At 38.1% G+C, this 12423-nt stretch overlaps 1 protein-coding gene across 3 annotated transcripts in view; it reads right to left on the minus strand.

Moving 5' to 3' along the window:
• LARS1 (leucyl-tRNA synthetase 1) overlaps positions 1-12423 on the minus strand; it is a 79158-nt gene that overhangs the window by 43857 nt on the left and 22878 nt on the right. For all 3 annotated transcript variants that reach the window (XM_047862767.1, XM_047862777.1, XM_047862786.1), the window contains 8 exons: positions 11213-11374; positions 10548-10660; positions 9547-9610; positions 8060-8127; positions 7490-7715; positions 3901-3988; positions 3739-3815; positions 646-699 (listed from right to left, as the gene is read on the minus strand). In XM_047862767.1, the coding sequence (XP_047718723.1) occupies positions 646-699; positions 3739-3815; positions 3901-3988; positions 7490-7715; positions 8060-8127; positions 9547-9610; positions 10548-10660; positions 11213-11374 (852 nt within the window). The remainder of the gene's footprint in view (positions 1-645; positions 700-3738; positions 3816-3900; positions 3989-7489; positions 7716-8059; positions 8128-9546; positions 9611-10547; positions 10661-11212; positions 11375-12423) is intronic.

Raw genomic sequence — 12423 nt, forward strand, 5'->3', positions numbered from 1 at the left:
AGAGCACCACACATTAGGTAATCACTGTGACTAACATCCAGATGTGAATTTGTCTTCACACTCTCCTCCACAGGAACTACCCAAATTCTCTGCACCAACCCCTAAATTGTCCCTCCCTCACTATATAACACACCTTTTCCAGCTCACAACCCTGTACTGGCATATAATTCTAAAACTAGCAAAACGATATAAAAAACTAAATCTAAGGATGGTCTTACTTCTGGCTTATAAAAAGTCTTCTAGATTCTTCATGAAAGTTATTTGCTAGTAACTAAATTTTTTTTTTCTTCACCAGGCACTAATATGAAAACATAAACATTCATGGCTAACATGGCAAAATTTTGTCTTTAGAAGCTTGGAAATTGGCCCTACTAGCAAAATAAGCTACTATAAAACTGGTGATGCTAAAAACATTGTTTGTTTCAGAACTGCAGGTGCCAGGTGCTAAGAAAATACTTACTCTTGGTTTTTCTCTCACTCTTAAGTGCCACAACAGATAGCAAATTAAAGTAAATAAACTCTAAGCAAACTCCCTCTTATTTTTATATCCACTAATTATTTAATTTTGTTACAAGGAAAATGCTAGCTCTTTTTTTCAATGACAAAGAGATGGGTATGAATATTCTGAGTCCTCAGTGTACTCACCGGCTCAAATGGCAAGACCATGTCATCTCTAATTCCATACTTTGCTCGTAAGGCCTACAAAAAATTTTGCAAATTAACACTAATGATCAACACTTTATTGGCATAATCATTGAGAGAACAAACTCCAAAACTTTTTAAAAAATATTTGTTCTCCTAAACAAATAGAATTTAAAATATAAACTATTTGTTCTCCCTTTCGTATGGAAATTTTTTTTAATTTTACCAACTATCTCAAGAAGAGATCTATGTCACTAAAAAACTCAACAGTTTAAATTACAGTGAATTATGGGGCGCCTGGGTGGCGCAGTCGGTTAAGCGTCCGACTTCAGCCAGGTCACGATCTCGCGGTCCCGGAGTTCGAGCCCCACGTCAGGCTCTGGGCTGATGGCTCAGAGCCTGGAGCCTGTTTCCGATACTGTGTCTCCCTCTCTCTCTGCCCCTCCCCCGTTCATGCTCTGTCTCTCTCTGTCCCAAAAATAAATAAACGTTGAAAAAAAAAAATTTAAAAAAAAAAATTACAGTGAATTGCTTAAATGATGAAATAGTAAGCCAAATGGGGTGCTTGGGTGGCTCAGTCAGTTAAGCGTCCAACTTCGGCTCAGGTCATGATCTCATGGTCTGTGAGCTTGAGCCCCGCGTAGGGCTCTGTGCTGCCTGACAGAACAGACTGACAATCTGTGCTTCAGATTCTGTGTGTCCCTCTCTCTCTGCCCTTCCCCCACTCATGCTCTGTCTCTCTCTCAAAAAAAAAAATAAAAACATTTTAAAAAATTAAAAAGAAACAGCAAGCCAAAAGCAAAAATTCACACACACACACACACACACACACACACACACACACACACCACTGAAAATGAGGTTCATATTCTAGGTTGCAATGAAAATGTGAATATGAATATTACAACGTTTTCTAAAGTTTTATAGAATCCAGCAAAACATTAAAAAGAAAAATCACATGATCCTATTAAGAGATGCAAGAAAAGCATTTGAAAAAAATCCAACACCCATTCCTGATAAAGAATCCTAGTAAACTGGAATAGATGCAGACCTTCTAAAACTTGATAGACTATCTACAAAAAACCCATAGCTAATATCACACTTAAGGATGAGAAATTCAAAGTTTTCCCACTAAGATCAGGTATGAAGCAAGGATGTTCCTCTCATCACTTCTTTTCAATATCGTTCTGAATGCCCTTGCTAATGCAATAAGGGAAGAAAATAAAATAAAAGGTATACAGATTGGGAAGGAAGGCATAAAACTGTCTTTGTTCATAGATGGAATGATCATCTGCGTAGGAAAATCCAAAAGAATGAAGGGAAAAAAACTCCTGGAACTAATAGGCAATTGTAACAAAGTTGCAGGATACAAGGTTAATATACAAAAGTTCATCACATTCCAGGGGTACCTCAGATGACTGAGTCAATTAAAACCAACTCTCGATTTGAGCTCAGTTCATGGTCTCGAAGTCTGTGAGCCTGAGCCCCACATCAAGCTCTGCACTGACAGCACAGAGCCTGCTTAGGAGTCTCTCTCGGTCCCTTGCTCTCTCTGCCCCTCCCCCACTCACATTCTCTCTCTCTCTCTCTCTCTCTCTCTCTCTCTCCCCCTCGCTCAAAATAAGTAAATAAACTTAAAAAAAAAAAAGTTAATTGCACTCCAATATACTAAAAATGAACAAGTGGAATTCAAAACTAAAAACACAGTACCACTGATAGTAGCATCCCCTCCAAAATCAAATACTTAGGTACAAAAGTAACAAAATATACATAAGATCTACGTGAGGAAAACTACAAACTCTATGAAGAGAATCAAAGAACTAAATAAATGGAGAGATACTTCATGTTCATGGACTGAAAGATTCAGTATTGCCAAGATGTCAATTCTTACCAATTCCAATTTAACCTACAGATTCAGCACAATCTCAATGAAAATCCCAACAAGTTATTTTATGAATACCAACAAATTGATCACAAAGCTTTATACAGAGACCCAGAATAGTGAACTCAGTACTAAAAAAAAAAAAAAATTGGAGAACGGACACTATCTGACTTCAAGACTTATTATAAAGTTACAGTAATCAAGACAGTGTAGTGCTGGAAAGAAGAGACAAATAGTTCAGTGCACCAAAATAGTGAGCCCATAAAGAGTCAACTGATCTCTGACAAAGGAGCAAAGGCAATACAATAATTCAAAGATAGTCTTTTCAACAAATGTTACTGGAATAACTAGACACCGAGGTGCAAAAAAAAAAAAAAAAATGAATCTAGACATAGAGCTTACACTGTCATAAAAATTAACTCAAAATGGATCACAGACCTAGATGTAAAACATAAAATTATAAAATTCCTAGAAGCTAACGTAGGTGAAAACTTAAATGACCATGGGTATGGTGGTGCCTTTTTAGATACAACATCAAAGACCTAATCTGTGAAAGAAATAACAATCAAACTTCATTAAAGTTAAAAGCTGCTCTGCAACAGACAATACCAAGAATTAAAAGACATTGGGCACCGAGGTGGCTCAGTCAGTTAAGCATCTGACTCTTGATTTCAGCTCAGGTCATGATCTCATGGTTTGTGAGATCGAGCCCACATGGGGCTCTGCACTGACAGCATGGTCACAGGGGAGAGAGATGAACAAAAAAGAGCACACAGGACTTTTAGGGCAGCGAAAATACTCTATATGATATAATAATGATGAATCTATGTCATTATACAGTTGTCCAAACCCAAATATACACCACCAAGAGTGAACCCTAAGGTAAACTATGAACTTTGGGGAATTATAATGCATCAATGTAGGTTGATCCATGGTAAGAAATGCACCACTCTGGTGGGGGATGTTGATAATGGGGGAGGCTGTGCATGTGTGGGAACAAGGGGAATCTCTCTACCTTCTTCTCCAAGTTATTGTAAACCTAAACTCTAGAAGTCTTAAAAATTCTGTGAAATATTATGTTTCAAATATATACACATATAGAAACAAGGAGATAACAGTTCCAAGATATGATAGCTTTTTCATTTCATAGTTGGTTCAATGGTACATAATGAGATGATAAAGAATTAATAACAACATGAAACTCAGATACTCACTTGCTTTTTCTTCAAATCTCTGAGGGCAGCAAAATCATCAGGGGAGTCAGAAGGAACACTTGTGACCACACCAGTGCCTTATACAAGAAAGTATGGAATTAATTAATACAACAGAATGCAATCACCAAAGTATTTCTAGAAAGAAAGAAAGAAACTCTTTACCTTTATCCTCCTTAATGGTGAGCATTGGAAGAACATAGATCACCTTATAAGATGTTAAAGGTGCAAAAAGCGACACACCAAGCATTTCCTGTGCAACAAAAAGATCAGCATAAAAGGTGAAAAAACTTATTTTACTCACTCAAATTTAAAAGTGTTAATATTTTTAAGCCCTGAGAAGCTAACATTCAAAAATACATGAAGTAAAACAAACTCATTCTTTTATACACACTAGACTAAAAATAGCTGTAAATAATTTTAATTCCCAAACGTGATGTCATAAGGTGGTGAGGAAATTAACACACTAATACATTGCTGGTGGCACTGTACTCCTTGAGGGAAACGATATAAGAATCATAGCGAGACACAAAAACATTCACACAACTTAGATCCAGCCAGTCCTAGGAATTTACCTCAAAAGAAAAAAACATTTTTTCTTTGAGAAGTCTACCCATTGCTGTGTTAACTACAACAGCAAAACCTGGAAACAGCTAAAATTTAAATGATAGAAAAAGCATTTAACAAAATATGAGATATAAACAAAATAAAATACTGTATATCCATTTAAAACAATGATTAGCAGGGCACCTGAGTGGCTAAGTTGGTTGAGCATCCGACTCTTGACTTCGGCTCAGGTCATGACCTCACAGTGAGTTCAAGCCCCACATAGGGCTCTGCGCTGAAAGCACAGAGCCTGCTTGGGATTCTGTCTCCCTCTCTCTCTGCCCCTTGCCAACTTGCTCTCTAGCTCTCTCTCCAAATAAAAATAAATAAATAAACTTAAAAAAAAAAAAAAACAATGATTAGGAAGACAAACTGTATGAAAAACATACATCTAGTTTCTCTTAAAAAAAATCCAAACATTCAACAATACTGAACCCATACTCTCAAAACTAAGCTAAAGACTACACTTCTCAATTCCACACACTTCCCACCGGCCCGCTTTATTCAAAGAGAAACTGCTTTTATGGAACTTACAGTCATGTGGGTGAAGGCTAAATATGGTAACAGTCTTAAGGGCTAAAAGCTGTTTTTTAATTTATACCACCCATTTTCCTCATTCCAAAATATGTTCAAATTTACAGGAAAAGAAATTGTACTAGTAACAGGAAAAATCTGTGTTATTAACACTATTCCTAAAAACTTCTCAGACACAACTCCAACAGCTGATGAGAAGTGGCAGCACTGCTTGTAACAGAAAACAACAGGAATCTATTCAAATGTGGATTATATAGGGGCGCCTGGGTGGCGCAGTCGGTTAAGCGTCCGACTTCAGCCAGGTCACGATCTTGCGGTCCGTGAGTTCGAGCCCCGCGTCGGGCTCTGGGCTGATGGCTCAGAGCCTGGAGCCTGTTTCCGATTCTGTGTCTCCCTCTCTCTCTGCCCCTCCCCCGTTCACGCTCTGTCTCTCTCTGTCTCAAAAATAAATAAACGTTAAAAAAAAAAAATTTTTTTAAATAAAATAAAATAAAAACGTTGAAAAAAAAAATTTTTTTTAAAAATGTGCATTATATAAAATGGTTAAATACGCTGTGGTACAGCCACACAATGGACTACTTATGTGGCTGCAAAACATAAGATATAAGGAAGCTATGCACCCACAAGGCAAATACCAAGACATAGCTAAGGAAAAGAAAAAAGAAGAAAGCAAGATGTAGAAAAATGTGATAAAGTATACTGCCATTTGTGTTTTTTTGTTTTTTGGGTTTTTTTGTAGTAATCTCTACCCCTCAGTGCAGAATTCAAACTCAGGACCCTGACATTAAGAGTCACACACTCTTCTAAGCCAGCCAGACGCCCCAAAATATATTGCCATCTGTATATTAAAAAGAGGAAGAGGGGCACCTGGGTAGCTCAGACAACTAAGCATCTGACTTTGGCTCAGGTCATGATCTCACGGTTCGCGTTGGGCTCTATGCTGACAGCTCAGAGCCCGAAGCCTGCTTCAGATTCTGTGTGTCCCTCTCTCTCTACCCCTCCCCTGCTCACACTCTGTCTCGCCTCAAAAATAAATATTTTTGGGGCACCTGGGTGGCGCAGTCGGTTAAGCGTCCGACTTCAGCCAGGTCACGATCTCGTGGTCTGTGAGTTCGAGCCCCGCGTCGGGCTCTGGGCTGATGGCTCAGAGCCTGGAGCCTGTTTCCGATTCTGTGTCTCCCTCTCTCTCTGCCCCTCGCCCGTTCATGCTCTGTCTCTCTCTGTCCCAAAAATAAAATAAAAACGTTGAAAAAAAAATTTTTTTTTTAAAAAAATAAATATTTAAAAAAAAATTTTTTTTTTAAAAAAATAAATATTTAAAAAAAAATTTTTTTTTAAAAAAAATAAATATTTAAAAAAAAATTTTTTTTTCAACGTTTTTATTTTATTTTTGGGACAGAGAGAGACAGAGCATGAACGGGCGAGGGGCAGAGAGAGAGGGAGACACAGAATCGGAAACAGGCTCCAGGCTCTGAGCCATTAGCCCAGAGCCCGACGTGGGGCTCGAACTCCCAGACCGCGAGATCGTGACCTGGCTGAAGTCGGACGCTTAACCGACTGCGCCACCCAGGCGCCCCTCAAAAATAAATATTTTTTTAAAAATCAAAAATAGGGGCGCCTGGGTGGCGCAGTCGGTTAAGCGTCCGACTTCAGCCAGGTCACGATCTCGCGGTCCGGGAGTTCGAGCCCCGTGTCGGGCTCTGGGCTGATGGCTCAGAGCCTGGAGCCTGTTTCCGATTCTGTGTCTCCCTCTCTCTCTCTGCCCCTCCCCTGTTCATGCTCTGTCTCTCTCTGTCCCAAAAATAAATAAAACGTTGAAAAAAAAAAAATTTAAAAAAAAAAAAAAATCAAAAATAAACATAAAAAAATTTGAAAATGTGATTTATCAAGATACCTAAGATTAGCATTTATGAAAGGGTTTAATAAAATATACTCTGAAATTTTGGTAAGTAAATAAAGTGTAAGAATAAAAGCTATATAATCGTCCAGATTTAGTTACCATCAACCAAGATTCTTCAGAAAAACAAACAGCTGCAATTCTATACCAGAAACACAGGTAATCATATTCCACTGCAACCATTAAATCTCTCGGGGAGAACTGTCTATATTTTTCAAGCAGATACTTACTGAACTGAAACATAAGAGTCAAAAATGCTATAGTGATATAGTCATTCAAGGAATACTCCACAGCAATAAAAAAAGAACAAGTCTACTACACACAACATGCATGAATTTCACAGACTTAACGTTGAGCAAAAGAAGCCAGACACAAAAGAGTACAGATTATATAATTCAATTACGTAAAGTTCAAGAACAGCAACTAATCTTTGGTGACTAAAGGCAGAGTGGTGGTTACCTTTGTGGAAGAGGGGTGGGCACTGACTGCAAGATGGACGTGGGAGCACCTTCTGGACAATTGGAACTGGTCTGTATCTTGATTAGGGTGGAGTGTACACATGTAATAAAACTGCACCAAAAAACTGAACTTACGATTTACACATTGCATGTATTCCTCAATTAAAATGATTTTTCCAATGCTCTTTTCTCAAGTGTCATGGATAAAATGTTCCTCTAAATTTAAGCACTAAAATTAAAAATTTGCTACCCAACTCACCTCTCCCATTAATTCCTTAACAACAGGCACCACTCCATTATGTTTGGTAAAGCCCTGGTATGACATATTCCTGGCGGCTCTCTGGGTGCAGATGAATATATCACCATTCGCCGTCTCAAACCCAATGTACTTCATATCAGGGCGAACCCAACAGTTGGTCTGTCCAAACATGGTCTCAGGTCTGAGAGTCGCAGCTACCAAGAAGATATTTTTCCCTTTCAGGCCACTAAGAAGAAAAAAATATATGTTTCCGCAAAAAAGCGCTGTGGATTCTACTGCATCTATCTGTTACTTCAAAAAGATAATGCAAGGGGCGCCTGGGTGGTGCAGTCGGTTAAGCGTCCGACTTCAGCCAGGTCACGATCTCGCGGTCCGGGAGTTCGAGCCCCGCGTCGGGCTCTGGGCTGATGGCTCAGAGCCTGGAGCCTGTTTCCGATTCTGTGTCTCCCTCTCTCTCTGCCCCTCCCCCGTTCATGCTCTGTCTCTCTCTGTCCCAAAAATAAATAAACGTTGAAAAAAAAAAAATTTTTTTTTAAAAAAGATAATGCAATAACTCTGCAGTGAACCTACCTTAATTTGGATGGGTACGGCTCAAGCACTTTCAACTTGATTAAAGTATATTCCTGAGGTCCCACACCCTAAACAAATAAACAAAACCAAACCTTAAGAAGAAAAAAGACTTGAATTAAACCCACACATAGAAGTGAGAGATCGGATTCAAATTTCTTAGATGGATTCTTGCATTGTTAGAATAATTCTTTCTTACAAGGAGGAGTCAGCCAGTAGGGAGCTGACTATATTCCCATAAGTCTAAGGTGTAAGAAGTGACTTGAAAGACCACCTTCCCACTCCACACCAAATCAGAGCTGGTAAAGGAGGCCCAGACTCTACTAAGTAAGGACAGTTTGCTAAGAATTCACTTGAGAGTGAAGAATGAGGGGGGAAAAAGTGACTTAGAGTAATCACCCAAAACGGTGTTTACCAAAATGGGAGTCAGAATATGTAATCAAACAATCCCCCAGAGCAGGCATCATAGAAATATACTGGACCAGGGGCCAGAGCACAAGCATTCAAAACCTAGCTTGGGCTGTTACTAATATCTTGATCCAAGGGAGACAAAGTCTCTCTGAGACTTCATTCCTTCAACTGTAATATAACCGTACTGTGACTCACACAGGACTTACCCAAAGATCACATAAGACAAATGAATAATAAAATGCTTCGAAAAACTATGGCATACTACTGGAATTTAGGATACTGCTGGTGTTGACCATATTAAAAGTTAATACAGTCAGTAAACTGGGTCTTCTGAATTCAAAATTTTGATCAATTCTCATTTCTGTTAGATAAGTTACACCATAATTGAAAGCACACTTCGAAAAGTAGTCGCTAGACTAGAAATGCATTCAAAGATGGTAACAAAGGAAGATGCACTCATAGGGAATCCTAAGTTCAGATTCTGGCACTGTTGTTGATTTACTGTGCCACAGCTTTAGGCAAATGACCCTGGCTTCACTCAAGTATTACAAAGAATAATGTTACTAAGGAATGTAGAATGAACTGATGTCATGCATGGCTAGAAGTACTTTAGAAATAAGTAAGCACATGATCAAAGCAAGTATAAATGGAATCTGTGTACATCAGTTAGCCACATATCTCATTACCTTGCCCCATCTCTCTTTTTAGAGCAATGTATTCTCCAGGGAGCGCTCCTCAAACATTAGCCTACATGCGAGTCATATTGAAAGCTTATTAAAGACAGATTCCTGGGCTCCACCCTCAGAGCTTCTTATTCAGCAATTTGGGGATGAGGCCCAAGAATGTGCTTTTCTCTCACAAGCAGATGAGATGCAGCTGGTCCTAGGACCACCTTTGGAGTAACAAGGTCTTAGACAAGACACAGAATCTTACAGTAACATTCTATTTCCCTCTTCACAGCCACCAGAATACACCTCAGCACTGAAATAAAATTATTTTTAGGTTCCTGATCTATTCCATAAACTCTATGGCCATAGTGAGAATTATTATAATAGCTACTCTATGTCACAAATAATTACCTCTCCAGTTTGCCTATCATGATCCATACAAGGCTGTCCATCTTTTGGAGAATAAATGGTATACCTAAAAAATAGTAAGTGACAAATATTATTATAATATACAAGTTTTATCCTAATGTATTTGCGTTTATTGCTAATATCTTACAATATTTCTTCTAACTAAAACTTTTAACTGAACAAATGTCTACATCAATTATTTATGCTTTTATGAGTAGTGGCCAGCCTATTTAATGAAAGCTTTCTGCCTTCATTAAAGGTAATACCCCTGAAAACTATGCACCGGTCTTGGCTTTGTGGTATGAAACAGATTCGAAGTGTCTATTTTTGTGCCGGTAGGTATGAAACAGATTCTAAAATATAAATTCAGTTATGAAGTACACATAGTTTTTAATTAATCCATAGAATCAAGGAAGAATCTTAAACAATTTATAGAAAAAGTAGATAAACTAACACATATATAAAATTCTTTTTCTGCTTGACTGAAAATACTGAAAAGAATCTTTAGGGAGATCATAACAGCCAATACTCCTATTCTCCCTCTTTTTAGCAGCTCAGAGACATTAAACACTGGTAAAACACTAAAATTCTGGTAAGACAAAAAGGAAAACAAAGGAGACATGAGAACAAAAAGGAAAAAAGTTATAAGAAGAGAAAGGATAGGGGCGCCTGGGTGGCGCAATCGGTTAAGCGTCCGACTTCAGCCAGGTCACGATCTCGCGGTCTGTGAGTTCAAGCCCCGCGTCAGGCTCTGGGCTGATGGCTCAGAGCCTGGAGCCTGTTTCCGATTCTGTGTCTCCCTCTCTCTCTGCCCCTCCCCCGTTCATGCTCTGTCTCTCTCTGTCCCAAAAATAAATAAACGTTAAAAAAAAAAAAAAAAATTTAAAAAAAAAAAAAAAAGAAGAAGAGAAAGGATAATGAAAAAAAGAAACCATCTATCAGGCACTGAATTATAATGCAGAGTTAAATTTTTGCTTTATTATACTGAAGGACAACAAACTCACCGCTTCCCAAATTTTATTTTACTTCTTTCTCTTAATGTTAAGTACTGCCACCTGACAAATGAATCATAGTAAGGATTAACATCAGTGGTGATGAAGGAACGACGCCAGTCGACCTACAGAAAAGAAAATACGTGATTTTTGAGAAATGTGTATAGTTTCTATGAATAAAAACTCCCACCAATTATTTACTCTTCCACTCTTTATTTTCCAACTTAAAATTATATCGAACATTAAAAGGAGAACAATATTCAGGCTCCACCTATTAAATATATATTATAATTATATTAACTCGTATTTAACTTGTAAGTTTTTAAGCACACATATTCATATAACAAACATATAGAAATTATAATAAGTTAAGAAGGAACATTTAAATAACACATTTGTGTATTCCTAAATACACAAGCTAACCTTTGCCTTCTTCACAGTCTTTGAACAGAATTCCCTTCTACTAATTGCTAACATATTAAAACATTTTCAATACAACAAATATTAAAGTACTTCACTGCTTACATCAAGGCCCTAACAATAACAGAACTAATTCATTACTGGAATACAGGTGGAATAAATTATTCTAAATTATGAGATGGTCCAAACTCACAGAAATCACATAAATACAAATGTGTTCTTCATATTTTCTTAAACTGTAGGGGTGATGGACATACCTTCAAGCCCATTCTCTTCAGATCCTCAATAGCCAGTGGTGGGAAATAATCAAGCCAATGTTCTGCTTCAGAAAATTTGACTATCTCTTCATCAGACAGACCAAGGGATTTCATAATGTTCCACTGATATTTAGAAGATCCAGCTTTAGCAGCAGCTTTACTCTGAAAATAACCAGTAAAAACAAACTCCATCAAGAACCAACCAAATGATTACCAAATTCTAGGACCACAATCATTTTAAGTAAATAATCCCATTTAGTAGTAATTTTTCTATTCCAAAACATACTGTTGATATGTCAGATTACTAACGAATTGAGATGTGCTATTCTGTCTGTCAAACCGAACAGTCTGATATTAAGACCTTGACACCAGAGGTAACTAAATCATTGAAACCATAAAGAATTATCATCAAAGATAAGATGTCAGCACCAGGCTCGATTTCCTTCTTCCTAATGCCATATGTATCTTTTTTAGTTATGAATAAGCTACTGACAAGAGTTTTGTCCTCTTCTAATATTTACCAATATCAAAAAGGCAACCAAATGTCAGGCAATGGAGTTGGGTAAAGGAGTTGAACTATAAACCTATAAAGACAGGGAAGGAATTTGGGAGGTGATAGAACTGCTCTGTATGGTACTGTGGGGTTAGAAACACGACTCCAGGGGCGCCTGGGTGGCTCAGTCGGTTAAGAGTCCAGCTTCGGCTGGACCATGATCTCATGGTTTGAGCCCTGCTTCAGGCTCTGTGCTGACACCTCAGAGCCTGAAGCCTACTTTGGATTCTGTGTCTCCCTCTCCCTCTGCCCCTCCCCCACTCACACTCTGTCTCACTCTCTCAAAATTAAACAAACATTTAAAAAAAAAGTAAAAAAAAAAAGAAACACAAATCCATGTGTTTGTCAAACCAACACCACTATCTACTAAAAAGATTGAATTTTATTATATATACATTTGTTTAAAAAATCAACCAGGACATGGGAGGAACCAAAGATGAAATGCAGACTGTGACAAATGTATCAAACAGTATTATTAATATATGATACAACCACACTTTGAAGTGAGTGGAAAAAAAAGGAGTTTTAGAAGTAACTTTGTCGGGGAGTGGGGGGCACCTGGGTGGCTCAATCGATTGAGCATCCGACGTTAGCTGAAGTCATGATCTCATGGTTCGTGGGTTCAAGCCCCACATCAGGCTCACTGTTGTCAGCACAG

Source organism: Prionailurus viverrinus, chromosome A1 (genome assembly GCF_022837055.1).
Source record: "Prionailurus viverrinus isolate Anna chromosome A1, UM_Priviv_1.0, whole genome shotgun sequence".
In the NCBI taxonomy this organism is placed as follows: Eukaryota; Metazoa; Chordata; class Mammalia; order Carnivora; family Felidae; genus Prionailurus; species Prionailurus viverrinus.